Source organism: Pantherophis guttatus, chromosome 1 (assembly GCF_059756535.1).
Source record: "Pantherophis guttatus breed Tessera chromosome 1, ASM5975653v1, whole genome shotgun sequence".
In the NCBI taxonomy this organism is placed as follows: domain Eukaryota; kingdom Metazoa; phylum Chordata; class Lepidosauria; order Squamata; family Colubridae; genus Pantherophis; species Pantherophis guttatus.
Genome location: NC_142063.1, coordinates 87,001,746 through 87,023,587, shown reverse-complemented (window position 1 = coordinate 87,023,587; position 21,842 = coordinate 87,001,746). Strand labels below are relative to the sequence as shown.

The following is a 21,842-nucleotide window of genomic DNA, read 5'->3' as shown; positions in this document are numbered from 1 at the left end:
ACATGTCATTTTGTTATTAAATGCCAATCATAAATCAAAAAGAGAAAAACATATCACAAAGAAAACTCCACATTCAATTAAGTTCTAATAGAATATGCTTATTTGCCCTTTTACAGCAATCCTGGGAAAAGATGTGAACAAAGCGTAGGGGGAGGCACAAAAGCACACACACACAGTTCCGAACCAGTAGCGAAGGTAAGTGGAACCCACTACTGCACCAAAGCAACAATGATTTTGCAACTGCAAAACCACCACCAGATCCCGTGCTGGTTTGCTAACAACGGAACTAATTTTCAGCATCTACAAATAGGAACTTGCTCAACTAGGTAGGAGGAAACTGAATTGAAATCAGTCAGACTGTCCTTTGAATGGTGCTGTAGGGAACTTAAGTAAATTAATTGGCGTGCACCTGCCTTGGAATGAAACATGTAAGTGACAATTGCATGATATTAGGTCCCAACCAAAGTGAGCAACTTAGTCTTGTTTGATGCATTTATTCAGTGGTATTCAAGATGTGATGTTGAGCATCTTAATTATTCTTTACATCAGGTGGCTATACTTTATTAGATAGTTACTGGACATGACAAACTGGTGCCTTGAGAGCATCTCAAATAATGTTTAGGGCAGGGATTTGACAATTTTAAAAAAAGCTTTTACTAAATAACTTTTCCCTTCTCCTATTAGGTAAATCTTATAACTAAAAAAGATTATTTTGCACATCTCCATGAGAGGCATAGGGGCCAATTTCCTACTTTGCTGCTTAGTTTAATACCAGGATATTTTCATATCAAAGTGCGAGCCATTCTTTTCCATAGAAACACTTTTGTTTCGAAGATGTTTTCGTGTTCAAAGATACCTCTGTAGACTTGGATGATACTGTAACCTCATATGTCAGTTTTTGTGAAGATCTATGTGTGCCATCCAGAAACCTGAGAATATACAGTAACAATAAACCTTGGTTCACAGCTAAACGTAAGCAGCTACATCGTACCAAAGAGGAAGCCTACAGAAAAGGTAATAGAATCCTGTACAATCAGAAATGTATTAACAAGAGAGATCAAAGCAGCAAAAAGAAGCTACTCTGAAAAGATAAAGAATCAGTTCTCAACAAATGAACCAGCAAACATGTGGAAAACTCTTAAAAATATTATCGGTTACAGCAAACCTCCATCACATGCTGAAGGAAATCAACAACTGGCAGATGACCCGAATGTGTTTTACTGTAGGTTTGAGAGAAAACTACTACCACCCATCTCCATAATGCCCATCACAGACATATCAACATCAGCCAAGCCTCCTACAACCTACACTATCTCATTGGGCTTACCTCTGGTGATTACAGAGAATGAGGTGCAAGGTCTATTTCATAGATGAAAGCTAGGAAAAGCACCAGGCCCAAACAAGATAACTCCTTCTTGTGCTAAAACCTTGTGCTGACCAACTGGCCCCCATCTTCACCCGCATCTTTAATAAATCTCTAGAGATGTGCTATGTTCCTTCTTGCTTCAAATGCTCTACTATCATCCCAGTGCCAAAGAAACCCTCCATCAAGGAGCTGAACGACTTCAGACCAGTTGCTCTGACATCTGTTGTTATGAAGGCCTTTGAAAGGCTAGTGCTGGCCCACCTGAAAACCATCACGGATCCGCTGTTAGACCTCTTACAATTTGCAAATAGATCGACAGATAATGCTGTTAATATGACTCTGTACTATATCCTACAACATCTTGAATTTCCAAAGACCTATGTAAGGGTCCTCTCTGTAGACTTCAGCTCACCATTCAATACCATCATTCCAGATATTTTTTTAACTAAACTAAATCAGCTAGCTGTACCTGACCATACTTGTAAATGGATCATAAGCTTCCTAACAGACAGGAAGCAGCTGGTGAAGCTGGCAAAATCATATCTGATACCTGTACAATTAGCACAGGAGCTCCCAAGGTTGTGCTCTCTCCACTTCTCTTCTCTCTATATACCTATGATGGCATCTCAAAAGATCCCTCTGTTAAAATACTGAAGTTTGCAGACGATACAACAGTGATTGGTCTCATTCGAGACAATGATGAATCTGCATACAGTCGGGAGGTTGAACAACTAGCATTGTGGTGCAACCAGAACAATCTTGAACTAAATACATTCAAAACTGTAGAGATGGTGGTAGATTTTAGGAGAAACCCTCCTATACTACCACCTCTTACAATACTAGACAACACAGTATCAACAGTAGAGACCTTCAAATTTCTAGCTTCTATCATATCTCAAGACTTAAAATGGTCACCCAACATCAAAAACATCATCAAAAAAGCACAACAAAGTATGTTCTTTCTGCGCCAACTCAGAAAGTTCAACTACCCAAAGAGCTGCTGATACAGTTCTACAGAGGAATTATTGAGTCTGTCATCTGCACCTCTATAACTGTCTGGTTTGGCTCTGCAATCAAACAAGACAGACACAGACTTCAACGGATAGTTAGAACTGCAGAAAAAACAATTGCTACCAACCTACCTTCCATTGAGGACCTGTACACTACATGAGTCAAAAAGAGAGCTGTGAAAATATCTACAGACCTCTTGCATTCTGTTTCAACTTCTACCCTCAAAACGATGCTATAGGGCTTTGTATACCAGAACAAGAAGACACAAGGAGTTTTTTCCTGAATGCCATCACTCTGCTAAACAACTAATTCCCACAACACTGTCAAATTAACTACTAAGACTGTATTACTATTCTTCTTCTCATCCTTACTAGTACCTATCTCTTCCCACTTATGGCTATATCCTTGTTGCTTGTATCTTTACAACTTATATTGTTTTTATTGTTTCCTATAATTATTTGATTGCTTATTAGTATCCTATGACTATCCTTAAGTGTTGTATCTTATGATTCTTGACAAATATATTTTATTTTTTCTTTATGTACACTAAGAGCATATGCACCAAAGACAAATTCCTTGTGTGTCCAATCACACTTGGCCAATAAAAGAATTCTTTAAAAAAAACTATTTTATTCTATTGTGGAGACCTGGCCTTTAAAAACAATTCCTTGCTACCTGTGCTAGCAAAAAATCATTCATGAAGATAGTTTTTGGAAACAGTAAGAAATACTATTAAGTTAAATAATTTTCATTTTTAAAAGATAAGGGTACCCTTCATAGTTGTATTTGACATATTCCCAATCATGGCAGGAAGAAATAATCTTTTAAAACATTATATTAAAATATTCATTGTTTAAAAGACATACACGATATCATGTTCAACTAAATATTTGTTTTATGATTCCACTATGGTAATCAAAAGATCTAGTAGACTTAGCAGGGTCTTCAGGTCTCAATAAGTGTACATAGAAAACATTTGTGCTGAAAACCCACCAATGATTTCTGTCTAGGTGATGCTGGCTTTTCTACCTGCTGATATTCTGTCAAATCCTGTAAATATCTGAAGACAGGAAAACTGAACCCCAGCTCTCCCTGTGGAGGCATATCGGTAACCTGGACCACTCATCAAGTTGAGTTTGGGACTGCATGTACAGTAGGAAGTCTTCTTTTCTGAGATCCCCAAAGGTGACTTTTCAAAAGGCAACTGGACTTGCTTTTGTTTTTGCTTGAAGATGTTTTACTTCTCATCGCTTAAGTCTTCCAGTTGCCTTTTGAAAACGTTTCTTTTGGGACAACCATCACCTGGATGACTGAGAATCTCCACAGACATCTTTTCTGAGATGTTTGTGCTGGAGACGGGGCAATCAAGCAGAACTTCATTTATCACAGAGTCATTGTGATAACTTCTCCAGAGGCAAGTGACGTCCCAAAGAAGCTTCTCCTACATGAACCCATATATATATATATATATATATATGAGAAGAAGAAGAAGAAGAAGAAGAAGAAGAAGAAGAAGAAGAAGAAGAAGAAGAAGAAGAAGAAGAAGAAGAAGAAGGGGTGGGGTGGGGGGAGGAATAGCAAAGTTGTGCCCTTCTGCCTCTACTAGCTATAGCTGCCCACCCTGAGCATCCCCTTCTACTACAAAATAAAGCTGGAAAAGTGCCATGAGATGATCAACTCAGTGGCCGAACTCGACTTTGCGAAGGGGGGGGGGGGACCGCGTTCAACCGTCGGCCCCAAACTCCTCCGAGGATCACGTGGGAACCAGCGGAACTGAATCGCAGCGAAGACCCTGCCTGCCTGCTTGCTTTTTAGGCCTCTTCTCGGGCTCTCCTTCATCTCGCTTTCCGGCTATTTGCTGCTTACCTCGCGGCCAGCGCCCTCCATGGTCAGCCGTCCAGAGTCGCCGCTCTCGCCTGGCGATCCCAGGAGTTTCCTGGTCCGTCTTCCTGGTTACCGCCGAAACACACACCCGCCAGGCCCGGCCCCTCGAAAGAGAAAAGGAGGAGCTCCGATCACGCCCACAGGAGCCAGGAGTCCCAACCGGGCCTCTGGCGGCCTGGTGGCGGCTTGTAGTCGGTGGGCCGGGGCGACAGCCCTTCTCCGCGCCCCTCCTTCCACGGAACCGTTTCCAGAGCTTTCGGATCAGTGTTGGCAGAGGATGAACATTGCAGTGTAATAATACTCAGCTTCCCTCAGAGCGGGAAGGAGACTCGTCACTGTAACGAACTTTTTAAAATAGCAATAAAAGAGGAAGGGGCTTAGTAAGACCACACCTAGAGTACTGCATTCAGTTTTGGTCACCACACTATAAAAAAAGATGTTGAGACTTTAGAAAAAGTGCAGAGAAGAACAATCAGGATGGTTAGAGGACTGGAGACTAAAACATACGAAGAAGGGTTACATGAACTGGGCTAGTCTAGTGAAGGGAAGGACCAGGGGAGACATGATAGCCATCTTCCAATACTTGAGGGGCTGCCACAGAGAGGAGGGGGTCAAGCTGTTTTCCAAGGCACCTGAAGGCCAGACAAGGAATAATGGATGGAAACTGGCCAAGGAGAGATTCAACCTAGAAATGAGGAGGAACTTTCTGACAATGAGAACAATCAACCAATGGAACAACTTGCCTTCGGAAGTTGTGGGAGCTTCATCACTTGAGACTTTCAAGAAAAGATTGGACTGCCATTTGTCAGAAATGGTATAAGGTCTCCTGCTTGAGCCAGAGGTGGGGGTGTTGGACTAGATGACCTATAAGGTCCCTTCCAACTCTGTTAATCTGTTATATCTCTTACATCTTCTCTGACTTCCATGTGCTCAGGAGGTCATTGAGATGAAGGGATGCAGGTAGACCTTGATTTACAACAGTTCATTTAGTGACTGTTCAAAGTTACAAGGGCCGGAGACTTCCTGTTTGCTGCTGGCCGCCGCCAGACGTTCCTTTGGGATCGTCAGCTTCCACTGCCTGTCAGAGCCGCCTTCACAACGGAACGGCGGCTCGAAAAAACTCCGTTCCCATGAGGAAACGGAGATAGAGCCGGCAGGGGTGGGTAGAACTCTCTGCAGAGTCCCAAAAGTTTTTCTTTTACTTTTGGGATGGAGCGGATGAGATGCCCCATATCCCCAGCCGCTGCTCCGGGCTTTGGGAGACCTCTGCTAATGCAGAGCCAGGCGTCAAAAGCAAGCCTGCGAATTTGACAGATTACTCAAAGAAAATGTGAGCTGGACCTGTAATACTGAAGCGCAAGTATTTTACTTATCTTTTAAAAATTACTTAAGAGAATAGAGGAAGAGAAAGAGGAAAAAAGTTTCTTTTTAAAATGGCGTCTGCCGCGGCTGGAGAAGAGTTTGAGAGGGAAAGTTCTTCCGTTTTTTATTATTACAATGTAGCGGAATAAATACCACTGGCTACATTTGTAGACAAAACTCCGCTCCTGTTTTTGTTTTTCTCTTTTTTCCCTGGAGGCTTGAGTGTTGCTGGCTGGAAGTCTTTTGTCTTGTTTTTTTTTTTTTCTTCTTCTAACAAAGCCTGCTTAGGCGGAAACATGGCACTGAGGCTTGTGAAGTCAGACAAACAAATAGGTGGGGGGGATTCCCCCACTAAGAATTTAAAGGAACAAGTTTTAACTCTTCAGTCCCAGAAACCTGATTTTAATATAATAGAATTTCTCTTAGAGGAGATTGAAAGAAGGGATGAGATTGTGAATCAGCAACTTGAAAAATTTAAGCAGGAAACTAAGGAATTGGTGAAATCCAAGTTTGACTTTTTGCAGCAAAAAATTTTAAAATTGTCAGAATTCATGATTCGGTTGGATACAAATACTAATTTACTAGAGTCAAAAATGGATGAAATTCAAGATAAATTGGACAATAGAATTCAAAAAATTGAAAATGATTTGTTAAATATTCAGGATTATAGTTCAGAAGAAAAATTTAAAATGGATGCTGACCAAAAGTCTGGTAATGTAGAATATCTGGAACAGAGGATTCAAAAAGAGGTTCTAAAGATACAATATAATTTCACAGAATATGCAATAAGACTTAGAGGTTTGCAGGAAAATAACAGAGATGACTTAAGGAAAATATCTTCTGAATTTCTAGCTGGGATTTTAAAGATTCAACCTGAGGAAGTGTTTTGTAGGATTGACAGAGCTTATCGAATAAACTCCTGGACTGCCAAGCAAAGGCAATTGCCTAGAGATGTGGTAATCTATTTTTCAGATAAAGAAATTAGGAATAAAATTGTGCAAAATTCCTTCAATTCTAATTTGCAATTGTATGGAAGAAAGATTTGGATTTACAAGGAACTCCCACCTAAGATACTAATGGAAAGGAAGAAATTTGGCTTTCTGGTGTCTGAGTTAAAAAGGAGAAATATTCAATTCCGGTGGGACGTCCCAGTTGGTATTATATTGAGATATCAAGGAGAAAGATACCAGTTAAATACTGTTGAAAGGGCGGAAGAATTTTATCAAAATAGGTTGAAAATGAATTTAACGTCTTCAGATATAATACAGGATAAGCAGAAGGAGCTGGAACTAAAGACAGAGACTGTACCAGATAAATTGCCTTTGGATTTATCGGATACCCCAGCTGGATTATCTACAAATTTGAGAGAAGTGCCATCTGATTTTAATGTGATGACTTATCAAGGCAAGGACAAGCATGGAAACCAATTAGAGGATATACAAGGGATAAAAAAGAAATGCGAGACACAAAAAATTAGGATGGAGGTCAAACCCACAAAAAGAAAACAAAAAAAGAAATAGGTTGTACAAAAATAGAAATTTCTAACCCAAGCAACAGTGAAGCCAGTGATTTTAAAATATGAATGATTATGTGAAAACATAGAGGAGGCGACATATTGGTCAATATCATCCTGAGGATAGTGGCAGATCTCTGCATTGCCGTAATTTTGGGACATGGAAAGAGCCTCAAATTGATGGTTTTGAATTATCTACTTTGAAACTTCTTTTTGTGTTGATAAATATATTATAATTATCTTGAATTATAAGGCAAGAGAATCACATTGGGACATGCAGAAGATCGGGTTGTTACCCAATACGATGATGGAAATTAATAATCCTGATGAAACCCACAATTATTATTATATGGAATACAATTATAATGTCACTCGGGTGGTTGTTTTTACTTTTATATATATAAGAAGATGTTTACTACTGATGGGGGCAGATATGATTGGAGATCTTGAATAAACTGTTGCATCCGCAAGCTATGTCACCCTATTATGGATGTTGGTTTTAACAATCCAGTGGAAAGACTTCAAGAAGATATTATATGGACTATAAATTTAAAGTTATTGTCTTTTCTTTTTTTATTTAGATATAATGGAATATATATATATATATATTTTTAAGTAGTGTGGGCAGTGAATTAAAGATATCAAGAATTGTTGTGTATGGTAAATTTGTAAGACAGTGGGTGAATAAGCTAGCTACAGACTGATTAGTTTAAGAAAAGGGATTTTTAAGTGATACATTTAGGGGAGTGGAGGAAATGGATAGAGTGGAATAAATGTTAAATTAGATTTTATGGGGAGCCCGCTTTGAAATGTTATTAAAGTAGGACTTATTGTATAGTTTTAAAGTGGAAGGTGGTTTTGAATTGTTGCAATAATGCATAGATATAAAACACTATTATGCTAAATTAGAGTTATTTTATAATAGTTATAGTATAATGTGTTTGTTTTTTTTTTGTTTTTTTTTTCTCTTCTTCTTTTCTGAAATGTATGGATAAAGGGGGATTTATAATACTTTTAGTAAGTAAAGGTCAGTATTTTGAGGAGGGAGTAAGTAATCTGTTATGAATTAGGGTTTTTTTTTTGTTACGAAGAAGTCACAGGGGGGGAAGGGTGGGGAGGGGGGGTTAGGGAGGGGGGGAGGGGGGGGAAAAAGGGGGAAAAATTTGTATTTGAAAACCTTTTCAATATAAAAAAAAAAAAGTTACAAGGGCCCTGGGAAAAGTGACTTAGAGTCCTTTTTCACAGTCAGGACCTTTGCAGCATCCCCATAATCACGTGACCAAAATTCTGATGCTTGGCAACGGATTCATATTTATGACCATTGCTGTGTCCCAAGATCATGTGATCACCTTTTGTGACCTGACAAGCAAAGTCAATAGGGAAGCTGGATTCACTTAACAACTGGGTTACCAGCCTATCAACTCCTGTGATTTACTTAACCACAGTAGCAAGAAAGGTCATAAAATGGGGCAAGACTCACTTAACAAATGTCTCAGTGACAGAAATTTTGTGGCTCCATTGTGGTTGTAAGCCGAGGACTACCTGTATTCATAATTTTGAGACATTGGGAGAAGGATGCAGTTTTATATCCCTTATGTAGCTATATATAGCCAGATGGTATTTATTTGGGATGTGGCCAGAGTTAGTTGAAATATTTAATTAAATATTTTAAATAAATGAATCATCAAGCTTTTACATTGTAACGCTTCCCCTAACTTCACATCAAAAGTATCAACCTGTCCAACAACAAAATTATACTCTAGATTTTGGAACACAGGCTGACTACCCAAAGCAGTTTTTAATTCTTGAAAGTTTTTCATGCTCAGTAGAGCAGTGAACTTTTCTGGCTGTACTTCCTTTAGCAGATAAGAAGCTCAGAACAGTTCCCCCCCCCTCACAGGACACCAAGTTCATCAGAGAAGGAAGACCAGTTATGGAGTTGACATCAGTTTGAGAGTCACTTAATTGGGAATACTGTTGAAGTACTATTACTGTTGAGTAGAGATGGGTTTAATCCAGGGATGAAATCCAGCAGGTTCTGACAGGTTCTGGAGAACTGGTAGCAGAAATTTTGAGTAGTTTGGAGAACTGGCAAATACCACCTCTGGCTGGCCCTAGAGTGGGGTGGGAATGGAGATTTTGCAATATCCTTCCCCTGCCATGCCCACCAAGCCACACCACACCCACCAAGCCATGCCCACAGAACCGGTAGTAAAAAAAAATGGATTTCACCACTTGGTGTGCTTACTCTTTCCTGAGTTGAAGAGAAGAGGGGGAACCTGGAATTTGCCCAACAAGAGTAGTATCTTGGTCAACCAACTGAGTAGGTATGCAATTCAACTAGTCATAATCTTATCCATTAAGTACAAATAAGTATTTAAGTGCAATGGTTTGAATCTCTGAAAAATGACATACATTGGAACACAAATGTAACATCTGGCTCCAACTCCTCCTTACAATTGAGTTTGCCAAATGTAGCTTCTGGTTCCAACTACTAAGAACTCCGGCTTTTTCTAGAATTGCACAAATCTGCTGTTAAAACCCGGGCTAAAGCTTTTTTGTAGCATTGCAGATAGTTATGTAGCTGCACTGCCATGCATTTTGAAGTACCTCTTGTTCATTAAATTCAAAGTGCTGCATAGCATTTTAGGCATTAAACATATTCATGGAATCCTATCTCAGTGTTCAGTTTACTTATACAAATAAATTTAGTGTATTTAACCATGGCTTATTGAAGTGGCCTAGTTTGAGCAAATCTTAAAGTAGGTAGGTTAATGAATGACACTATGCCTAGTACGAACAAGCTTAACAACATAGTTTGTCTTATACATGAACCAGTTTACTGAAGAGACTGTGATTTTTGAATTCTTCAATGATTATCTAAAAGAACAAAGTTTTAAGAGGATCACAATTACATTTATACTTCGGAATCTTAATAAAACTTGAATACTTCAACTTATTTAGTCCACACAACAGAATAAGCCAATGAAGAGCAACTTCAGCTAGCTTGATGGCTGCCCTTTCAAAATGGATTTGTCACTTTTATTTTTTACTTCATTTTCTTTTTATTGCTTTTTATTATTTTACTTTGGGGAATGACAGCAAAATCCTACCATATGTGAAAAGAAACTGCAATGCTTTTCTTGCTCAATAGAGAGCACTGTTACACCAAGTCTCTCTCTCTCTCTTTCTCCTGATATGCCAAATGCTGGAATGTTTTTAATTGATTGCAAAAGAAAAAAATGCAACATATTTTTTTAGCACAGAAGCTTGTAGCAGTGAAAAAGACAACCGGTTCCCTTCCCCATTCTGGACTAGCCTTTCTAGCTTTTAGAACTGCTATTTTAAAAACCATTCAATGCAATCTTTCTTTTTAAAAAAATTCTAGCATAGTGCACTCTGAGGAGGGGAGCCTCTCTGTTTTGCTTTGGTGTTAGCTGAGCAAAGAGCTTGCTAATGCCGATGGAGCAAATTGTACCTCTCTGCTTACAAAGACCACACTTTTCTTTGCAAAACAAAGGAAAGGTTTCCATTGCTTGGATCCTGCAAACAGCTGTCATTTTCCAAGCCGATGCTTCCACAATTACGCTATGCAGTCACAAACTTCATTACAGCATTATATACTTAGTGCAGTTAGCTACTGTGAGAATTTAATTCCTGATAGGTAAGGAATTACCTAGTTCCAGGTTCCCTTCAAGGAAAAGGATTTAGCTTTTGGATATCAAGCCAGTTGCTGTTTAGGGGAAATTGATGTAGAAAGCATAGAATACCATTTTGGACTTTTGCAATCTTAAGATAATACACATGCAGAATGGCTATATATATATTCCTTCATATTAATTATGTAAGCCAGGGGTTTCAAACTCAATTTCATTGAGGGCCAGATCAGGGTTATGTTTGACCTCAGAGGGCTGGGGTGGTGGTGGTATATGGCTGGAGTGGGCATGATCCAGGGGTAAGTTCTACTTACCTTTACTATCGGTTCTCAATGGGGCTGCGCGTGTGTTTCTGCGCATGCGCAGAAGCTTCCTGATGACATTGGGGTCAGTGGGCGGAGCTTCCCGCTGGTTTTACTACCGGTTGTATAGAACCAGTCCAAACCGGGGGCAACCCACCACTGGCATGGTCATGGTGGATGTGGCCACCATGTGGGATGTGGGAATATGAATAAATAATACTTATTAATAATAAAAATACAATAGCATAAATGACATAATACAAGATCTAACAGCAGAGATAAATTTCCAGGATAGAAAATAGAAATGGCTGTCAATTATAGATTGTTGATTGTAGATTAAATGGAACTACAATATGTAAAATCTGGCATTAAACTGTAGTATTAACATAGGATGTTGCTTGTTTTCTATCCAGATCAGGCACTTTCTTGAGGCCACATAATTGTAATCCAGTCCAATCCAGCACTCTGCTGGCCAAAAATAGGCTGCACAAAGGCCTCCGCACGGTCTGTTTTTGGCCTCCCCTGCCTCCTGCAGCACTCTGCTGGCTGAAAATGGGCCACATGCAGTCCCCCCCCGTGGGCCATTTTGGCTGGCAGAGGCACAGCGGGCTGGTCCTTTGATATTTCCAGGCCAGATTTAAACAACCTGGAAGCCTTGAGTTTGACACCCATGATGTAAGCCATCCAGAGTTATTTGACAATGAGATGGGCACCATATAAATTTAATAAATTACTCATTCTTGTTATCAGCAGCACTAGTTTTCACATTGTCACATGTAAATGATGCAATGCGACAGTTTAATGCAGTTCCTATCTTCTCCCCCCATCCTGCCCTGTTGGGCCCCTGCTGACTTTGGGCCAGCTTCCCACCCCACTGGGTCCCATATCCTCCTCCCCATCACCATCATGGCACATTTACTTATTTTTTCTGTAGGTCTCCTTAAGAAACACTGAAGGAGTGTTTCTGAACTCCTCCCTTCACTGTGTGGCCTCCCTACACAGAGGTTGCATGGCGCTATCTGGAAAACAGGCATCATTTTGGGAATGGCTATAGTGAATTGTGGCCATTTCCAAAATGATACCTACGTCTGGAGCACTTGTCCTCCTTTTCTACCCTGACCTCCTGAGCTGTGGAGATCTTTGAAAGGTAAATGTGCTATTGTGGTGGGTGGGGAGGAGGCCCAAGCAACTGTGGGAACCTCAAGGAGTGAGAAGCAAAGCATGGAGTATCTCAGGGTGTGGGGGAGACTGAAGACCAAATGGGCTTGTGCCTGCAGTAGGCCACCCCTGAGGTACCCCATGCTCTACTTAATGGCCTGTGTTCATTTAACAATTGCATAAGGGACAGCAGGGATGGGATGGGATGGGTGGGTCGTTAAATGAAATTGTTAATTTAATGGCCATCTTGACTTCTGACTATAATGGGCAGGCTTCATTACAGTCATAACTCAAAGACTACTTATATAAAACCTATCAACCAATCTATTTTAAATTGTTTGAATACTTTATTAAGCTGCCTAAATCTATTGGAATGGGTATCTATATTAAATCTACTGTACTAAAACATCATTACCTGTAATTCTTTGAGTTTGAGTGTGCATGTTTAACAGGAGACATTCTGCTTTGCTTTTAAATCAGCCACAGCAGGATCTATTTTGTAATAAACCTTGAGAAATGAAGTTCTCATTTTAGTAAACATAGTTCAGCAATTTTGCAATTTTGCACACAGGGTTCAAAATTGATTTATTGATTTATAGAGACATGGATTTATTAAATCTCGACATATTGTCTTTTTAAACATACTGTGCTGGTCAAACGAAAGTGTCATCTGAAATACTGAAATCCCTATAAACAAGGCAGACTTGCGCAGCAGCTTGGCGCACGTGTGAGCGAAGTGTGGCGCGGGCACAATCCTGTTCATTGGGTATTTTGGGAAGGAGAAAAGAGCTCCTCCTTCTTCGTTTTATTCACATCATGCACAGGGCAGCTGTTTTAGTCCCTTAAATACCTTAGTTGCCCTTCACCAATCTTTTTTTAGCTCCACTATATCCTTTCTGAGGTGCAGTGACCAGAACTGTACAAAATATTCCAGAGGGTTGCACCAGTGATTTATAAAAGGGCATTATGAGATTGGCATTTTTATTTTGGATACCATGACTTATTATCTCTTAACATGCTGTTGGTCTATTTTACATTGGATGCACATTGTGTCAAAACCTTCATTGAACTGTTTATCATTACTCAAAGATCTTGTCAGTTTACCCAGTCATCATTTTCAAAATGGAATGAACGTTAATTATCAAGTATGGATTTAGAGGGTATTGAAGATTCCAGAATTTTCAGAGCAAGTACAATAATCGGAGAATCATCACATGGTAATACAAATAACCTTGTGGTCAATTATAGATCACGATTTCCCTTTTTCCAGAATAGTAAAACTGAAATACAAATTACTGCACTGTTTTTTTGGATTTGGGTTGGGGAGAAAGCAAAATAAATCAGTACAAAAAGAACAACAACAAAAATAACTTTTAAAAGTTTATATAATGTGCATTTTATGTTAAATGTTATTTTTACACATCTTATGACATTGTATGCACCAAAAATACAGCTGATAAATGTATCAAAACTTGTTTTTTGCAATTTATTAAGTCTGAAATAAGCATTTAGAAAATCCCTGGAATGAGTCGGTATGGTACTGCATCAGTATATCTCTTCCAGTCTTTGCCATACTTGTTGGAGCATCGATGTTCATCCCTAATGCAGCGGTGGACCAGGAGAATGGTCATAAAAATTATGTAGAAATAAGGAAGAATATGATTAAAACCACAACACAGGCAGTATGCCAGGGAGCCCATCAAGTCTCCAGTGTAGTTAAAATGGCGGGCCACACCCCAGAATCCTGAAATCAAGAGTTTACTGTAATGTTTAGTTCCATTGGCTGATGTGTAGGTACATTCAAAATATTTGGGTTTCTTGCCCCATATTTTACAGTCGCCATCAGTGCGACGGAAGAGATCTTTCTGATGATTGGCCATTCTGAAAATATAGTAGCCCACCAAACTCAGTAGAAGAATTCCAACTGCATAACTGGTAGCAAGCTGGACAGGATGATAGACCAAATACAACCCCTGAGGTAAAAAAAAGAGAATGAAAAACAATTGGTAAACAAATTATCAGATTTAGTCAGCACTCTTTCCTTTCTTTTACATTATCTGGGTTCTTGATTGTCCCATAGCGTCAGTGTCAACTCTTAACAAGCATATAGACTTTCTTCCACAAAATCTATCCTCATCCACTGAGCAATTCAAAGCATTGATTTTAACTTTTAGGGTCCTATGTGGCTCAGGGCCCTAAAGGATCCTTCTCCCTTATGTACCCATCCAAGCTTTATCATCTAATGCAGTGGTTCTCAACCTTCCTAATGCCGCGACCCTTTAATACAGTTCCTCATGTTTGGTGAATCCCAACCAGGGGTGGGTTCTAAAATTTTTTACTATTGGTTCTGTGGGCGTGGCTTGGAGATCATGTGACTGGGTGGGCTAGCTGGTCATGTGACCGGGTGGCCATGGCTATGTGTATAGGGACTACTCAGAGGGCTGAAAAAAGTCATTTCTGACAGATCCTCGCACTTTTGACTGGTCCTCACACTTATGACCATCCTCACATTTATGCCCGTGCAGCATTCTTAACAACCATGTCAGTCATTTCACAACTGCTTCTCTTCACCATGGTGATAAGATAGGGCAAAAAACGTAAAATGTGAGGACAGTCGTAAATTCGAGGACTGGTCAAAAGTGCGAGGACCAGTCAAAAATAACTTTTTCAGCCCTCTGAGTAGTCCATGTGCACAAAAGGACTACCCAGAGGGCTGAAAAAAGTGATTTATGACAGGTCCTCGCACTTTTGACTGGTCTTCGCACTTATGACTGGTCATCATGCCCATTGTAGCATTCTTAACAACCGTGTCATTCATTTCACAACTGCTTCTCTTCACCATGGTGACAAGATAGGGCAAAAACGTAAAATGTGAGGACAGTCGTAAGTTCGAGGACTGGTCAAAAGTGTGAGGACCAGTCAAAAATAACTTTTTCAGCTCTCTGAGTAGTCCATATGCATAAAAGGATACAGCAATAGAGAGGGATGAAGGGAAGGGAAATTAGAGTAGGTGTGAGGGTAAGAGAGGGAGGAAGAGAGGAGGAGAAGGAGAAAGGAAGAGGAAGTAGGGAGGAGAAGAAGAGGGGGAGGAAGAGAAAGTAAGAAGGAAAGAAAAGAGAGAGTTAGTAGGTTTGAGGAGAAAGATTGCTGTACAATAAAAAAGATGAAAGGGAAGAAAACCAACCCCAAACAAATATAAAGATATTAAGATAAAGAATGAATTGTTAAACTTTAAAGAATAAAAGAGAACAAATATGAATAAATAGCAATAATTAGAAACACACATACAAACACACAATGTATTTTATTTGAACAGAGTATTTGGCCAGTTCACAAATTTAACCAGTGTTTAGTCATTTCAATTAAATTTACAATTTCTATATTTTCTTTTTGCCATATTTATTCCTCATCAATTTTTCTAAAAAAACAATATTACCCTTCATCCTCATCTCTAATCTTAATCAAATTCAATTTTTCCCTTCTATTCTATATTATACCCCTTTCCATTGTCATCTATTTTTATATCCATCCTCACATTGGTTAATTATGTAATTATGTAATACAGTTGTTTAATACAAATTCAACATTTTAATATAAATCAATTAGTTATATAACTATCTTTTTTGTATATCAATCAATATGAACATGAATATTCCAATTATTTCCATGCAATCCAATTTCTTACAAATTAATTAATTATATTTACCAATAATAATAAACCAAATAATTTCCCCGATACATTCCTCCAAACCACAACTTAACCATTTCTGCTTTCAACACAATATACAATTAATAGTATCTCAATTATTACAATTCCCTAGTTAAATAGAGCTTTTTTTCTTTTGTGTTTTAAAATCTTGAACCTCCTCTTTTGCCCTAAATTTCCCATTGTTTGCAGTTTTGCACCTACCTTTTTTGGTGAGGAAAAAGAAAAAGAAATATCTCTCTGTCTCATTTTGTCATGTTGCAACAAAGACCCTGCTTTACTTTCAGTTTCGTTTTTCAGCATAGCTAGGGGGAAAAAAATCTGCTCCTCTCTTTGCAGCTAGCAACAGAGCCCTCTGCAAAACAGCTGAGAGCAAATCAGCTGAGAGTCTGAGGCTGATCAAATCTACTTATGCTGAAGCTGAAAGGGGCTGTTTTTTCTATTTTTGCAGGCACCGGTCTTCTCATTTGTTTTCTTTTAACACTGATCAGATGTAGGGCGGCCCTTTGAAGCCCCGCGGCAAGAATTTAAATGGTTTGTTTCCCTCTAGCCATCAGCTGGGACTCAGGAGGCAGCAATAGATTGGGAGTGGGCAGGGTAAGCGAACGGCCGGCGATCCAACAGAGAGTGAGGGTGAGTGAAGGCATGGGGGGGCGAGAGAGGGCTTTGGCGACGCCTGTGAAATGGCCGTTTGACCCCCAAAGGGGTCGCGACCCCCAGGTTAAGAACCGCTGATCTAATGAGTGTTTTTTTCAAGATTTCTGACCAAAAGAAATGAAGTGAGGCAGTGGTGAAATGTAAAATTTGTTACTACTGGTTCTGTGGGCGTGGCTTGGTGGGGGGGGTTAATGTGACTGGGTGGACATGGCCAACTTTTTTTTTTTACTTTTAAAAACATTTTTTCTACAACCTCTTCGGCCAAAGAGATTGTAAAAAAATGATTTTAAAAGGCTCTGACAATCCCAGCTGAGTTGCCTGATCGTCAGAGGCTTTTAAAATCATTTTTTCTACTGAAGGCTCTGACGATCAGGCAACTCAGTTGGGAGTTCCTTGTTTTAACCAGAAAGTAACCTGTTTTTTACCCTCTGCACATGCACAGAAGGGTTTGCGCATGTGTAGGTCAGTGCGCACATGTGATGTGCACGAGTAAAATGACTGTGCGCGTGTGGTGCGTGCACTTCCGAACCAATAGGGAAGGTAAGTAGATTTCACCCTGGTTTTTTTCCCCTATGGTGACACTCCATTTATAGAATTTCTGCCCCAGAGAGTCTCAACTGGCATCCTTTTAGTGTTAAGTGAAGACCATTTTATTTTCCCAGGATTTTAACTGGCTTTTCAGCACCAGGCTTTTAGTTTATATATTGTTTTTATTTTGTATTTTGGTATTATCATACATGTTTTTAAGGTTATATTTTTGTGTGTTTTATTGTAAACTGCCCAGAGAGCTTTGGCTTATTGGGCAGCTTAAACATTTTAATGAAAAAAAAGTACAGTTGCAATAATAAACAGATAGAGCAAAGTCTCCGTTCACAGCCAAAGCCTCTGGTCACTTTCCTCTCCTTCCCTGGCCTTGGTCTCATAGCTACTAAACAACCCAAAGCTTGAGATCAAATCTCAGACAGGCCACATCCCTGTGTTTAGTCAACCAGATTAAGACACATACAAGTCTTTATGCTCATTCACAACCAAATGAGCCCAAGATCACTAGCAATATGGCTGCCTAAATCCAAGACTGAAGCTGGAGGATTGGAAAATTAGACTGGCATCAGATTAACAGACCCCCTTCTAACACACAGCCTCCATAATTTTCCTGCCATAATTACCCTGGCCCATCACAACTGCAGTACAAATAGTGCTTGACTTACCACCACAATAAGGCCCAGAGTTTGGGTTGTAGGTTTTTGCAATAGTTAAGCTAGAAGCTCACATGATCAGTTTGCTTAACAACAGCAATCTCAGCTCTCCCAATTGTGGTTCTTAAGAGACCTCTTGGATTGTTAAGCCTAAAGAGGGTAGGCAACTCCTTTTCATGCATGGAAGGAAACCCCTGTGCTGAGTTATAGAAATGAAGAAGCTCAGATCCCAAAGATTTGAGCTTTGTTTCTCCAGCCCGCTGCAGGCCTTCCTCTCCTATCTGTGTGCAGAAGGGAACTACTGCACTGGGCTGGAGAAAGGAAACTTGGACCTTTGGGGTCCAAGCTTTGTTTCTTGGGCCCACTCAGTGGTTCCCTTCCCCTGTGTGTGCTCAATCTTCAGGAATCTTTAGGATCTTCTTTTCTCTGGCCTGTCATAGAAACATAATATTCATTAGCTTTCTGGCTAAAAAGCTAGCAAACACCATGTTTCTGAAGGCAAGTAAAGCTGGAAAGAGGGCGGAGTTTTGGAATAGAAACGTCTTTTTTCCAGGTTGAAGTATTTTTTTCTGTGTGTATATTAACTTTGAACTGTAATTAAGTGACAGTTGAGAACTATTTATTTATTTATGTTTCACATTTCTTAACCGCTGAAAAATTACCTGTGTGTACATTCACATCTCTGCATATTTTTTTCCCTTCGGCCTATCCGGCAGAAGTGAACTGACCAATCATCTTAATCTCCGGAACTCTTGACTATGAAATCCTTTTCAACTTCTCTTATTGTATCCCAACTTCCAACTATGAAACCAAAGTCCCACAGGTGCTTTTTCAAAAGGCAACTGGCCTTTCTTTGCTTTTTCTTGAAGATGTTTGTTCAGTTGCCTTTTGAAGAAGCACCTTTGGGACAACCATTACCTGAATGAGTGAGAATCTCCATAGGCATGAAACCAAAGCTACGCTTGCTAGCCTATGAACTTCCCTCCCATTCACAACAATCCCATCGATCCTTTTCCATTCCTATTTGGAACCCCATCTGACTGACCTGTTATTCAACTTCTGGGCTGTTTTATTCTGTATTTCAAGGGGCCTACCTACTATTCTTCCCAGTCTCTCATCTAAACTTGGATCATACCTCTGTACTAACAAAGTGCACCTTCCAATCACCAGTGACCACAGGTGACTTTACCAGTAATCTCCAATCTTTATCACCCATGGCAATCCTGACCTGACAACTCTATTATAGCCATTGTTGCTTTATCTGCTAGCAGGTTCAGAATTGTGCCAAGTGCCCTTTTTCCCACCAATACTGCAAATGGTCCTAGACATACAACCGGCCATTTACCAACTGTCTGAAGTTACAATGGACACTGAAAAAGGGATTTACATCTGAAGTTTGATGACCAGGCATACCCCCTACAGTCCCATAACTACATTTTTGGGCACTTGAAAACTGGCTCATAGTTATGGCCCTGTGCAATTCCATGGTCATATGATCATGATTTGTGATGTTTTTGTCAAAAATTAATGTTTACTTGCAGTTTCCAACAAAACACGCAATAGTAAACAATGGATTTGCCTAATGACCACACCGTTCATTTTACAGCTGCTGCAAAAATGATTATAAAATTGGGCTGAGCACATGGATTACCCACTTTATGACTGCAATGTGCAAGTTCCATTATGGTTGTAAAATGAGGACCACCTGTACCACTTCCACCTTCAATTCCAATCCATTCTGTTCTCTTCAGTTTCTTTCCATATCTCTAACACCTTTCAACCCATCATTCACCACTTTTTCTCACCATTTCCATTCTTAGCTATCTTCCTAAACAACCTCACATTACCATATCATCACATTTTTGTATATTTTCTTTTTTTTTCTTCATCTTAGTTTCACCAGTCTGTGGTCTCTTCCTCCAAATTCAGTCAGTCAGTCAGCCAGGAAGGCAGGCAACCTATCTACCTACCTATTATCCATCCATCTATCCAGAAAATTTATACTTACTCGCTCACACTGACTCAAGGCAGTTTACAGGAAATAGAAACACAATATAAAAAAAATAAAAATAATAAAATAACCTTCCTGGCAACAACACATACTCATATCAGCCATTTAATGGGCTCTATCCCGCTCTGGGTTCCCCAGGCCTGCTGGCAAAGCCACGTGGGCCTTCCAAACGATTGTCAGAATAGGGGTGACTCTAATTTCTGGAGGGATGATGCTGCAGACGGAGGGAGCCACCATGGAGAAGGCACAGTCTTAACCAGCATCCTTCTTCCTTTGTATTTTCCTCAGCTCTAGTTGGTCTCTGAAAGCCTGCATTTTAGTTTTTCAACTCTGGCATATAAGATATCAGCCACTGGCCTCCACCCACCACACAAAATATCAACTTCCAGCTGTCTTCACAGCCAACCTCCAACTGCCACGTAATAGCAACCATCACCCTAGGAGTTGCCCATTACCTCCCCAAAATAATATTGCCAAGTCAGATTATTCCCTCCAGCAGTAGGCTCAAACACTAAAAAAATAAAAAATAAATCCTTAAACTTGACTGTCATCAAGATACCCAAAAATGTTTTCTTAAAGGGAGGAAAACTCTATTGCTTCTAGAAGCAATTAAATACAAACAAGAGTAAATGCATATGATGAAATACCTGCAGAGTATAGAGATAGGGAAGCCAAACACAGTCTCCCCAGGCCAGATACCATCCAAAGTGATCGTGGGCAATATCGATTGTTTTTAAATACCAAGTTTCATTCCAAAAAAAGTCCAGAACATATAGGCCCTGAAAAATATACACATTATCACTACATTTTATTAAAAAAATAGGCATGTGAATAAATGTTATCTTTGAGAGAGAGAGAAGCTCAAATTTATCTAGATATAAAATGCAAGTCATGGTTTTGGGGGGATTACACTTACATAGGATTAATGATTAAAATTCTAAATTAATGATTCTATCACCACTTTCATAGAGCCTTATAGTTGTAGAACATGATACTCCAATGTCCTCTTTATCCCAAAGATGCTTTTTCCAAAAGGCAACAGGACTTTCTTGGTTTTTTTCTATGAAAATGTTTCAAAACTATAAAAATTGATGCTGAGATGTGTATAAAGAACTTCCTCAATTAGCTGTTAGTCAAATTAAATCAATTTGGTTATTTTATGCCCATAATATATATTAAAAGATCTATATCTAGCTTGAACTTTCACCTGCAGAGTAGTATGCACTTGTACTCACAAACAATTCCCATTAGATTCCATATGGTTATTCCTTTAAGAAAACTACTTAGGAATGTAGCCTAATATACTTTGAGACTGTTTCAAAATCACCTTGTGCAGGAAAGTATTATCAGATGTTTTACTGCTGACCTCATCTACAAGATCAAAGGATTCAAATGATAGAAGCATCATTTGTAACAGAAGATTGCAACAAATTACATGTTACTGCCGTGTTGGCGCGGTGGTTAGAATGCAGTACTGCAGGCTACTTCTGCTAACTGCTGGCTGCCAGCAGTTTAGCAGTTTGATTCTAACCAGCTCATGATTAACTCAGCCTCCCATCCTTCTGAGTTCAGTAAAATGAGAATCCAGATTGTTGGAGGCAATATATTGACTCAGTAAAACGCTTAGAAAGGGCTGTAAAGCACTCTGAAGCGGTATATAAGTTTAAGTGCTATTGCTATATACCACAGTGGTCAGTTTGCATCTGGGTGTTTTATCCTTGGGGTGGACAAGCTTCTACCTTAATGTATTCCTGCACATATGTTGTGTTAATTGAAAATCCTCCTGAGTTTTTCAGATATTCCTGAAATGTATGGAATGATAACATTGCTCTGTTGTTTTCTTCCTTGTCTATTATGAAGGAGGACCTGCTGGGTCTTTTTGTGGTTTTTATGAAGGCCTAGTTAGAATAACCTCAAGTTCTGAGGGCTTCCTTGATATGTTTTTATTCCTTCTCTTTTCCCTCTTTGCTGATAGGCATACCTTCAGCCTGATGGTGTAGGATTCAGATTATTCTCAGTT

The 21,842-nt window shown here is 39.5% G+C and overlaps 2 protein-coding genes across 8 annotated transcripts in view; both read right to left on the bottom strand.

Moving 5' to 3' along the window:
- Positions 1-4,699, bottom strand: part of ZDHHC13 (zDHHC palmitoyltransferase 13) — a 33,898-nt gene extending 29,199 nt beyond the window's left edge. Inside the window, exon 1 of the mRNA XM_060687631.2 lies at positions 4,244-4,699. Coding sequence (XP_060543614.2) covers positions 4,244-4,264 — 21 coding nt within the window. The 5' untranslated portion in view covers positions 4,265-4,699. The remainder of the gene's footprint in view (positions 1-4,243) is intronic.
- An 8,920-nt stretch (positions 4,700-13,619) lies between these two features.
- Positions 13,620-21,842, bottom strand: part of DHCR7 (7-dehydrocholesterol reductase) — a 30,940-nt gene continuing 22,717 nt past the window's right edge. For all 7 annotated transcript variants that reach the window (XM_087877589.1, XM_034417285.3, XM_087877574.1 and 4 more), the window contains 2 exons: positions 20,470-20,601; positions 13,620-14,225 (listed from right to left, as the gene is read on the bottom strand). In XM_087877589.1, the coding sequence (XP_087733715.1) occupies positions 13,761-14,225; positions 20,470-20,601 (597 nt within the window). In that variant the 3' untranslated portion in view covers positions 13,620-13,760. The remainder of the gene's footprint in view (positions 14,226-20,469; positions 20,602-21,842) is intronic.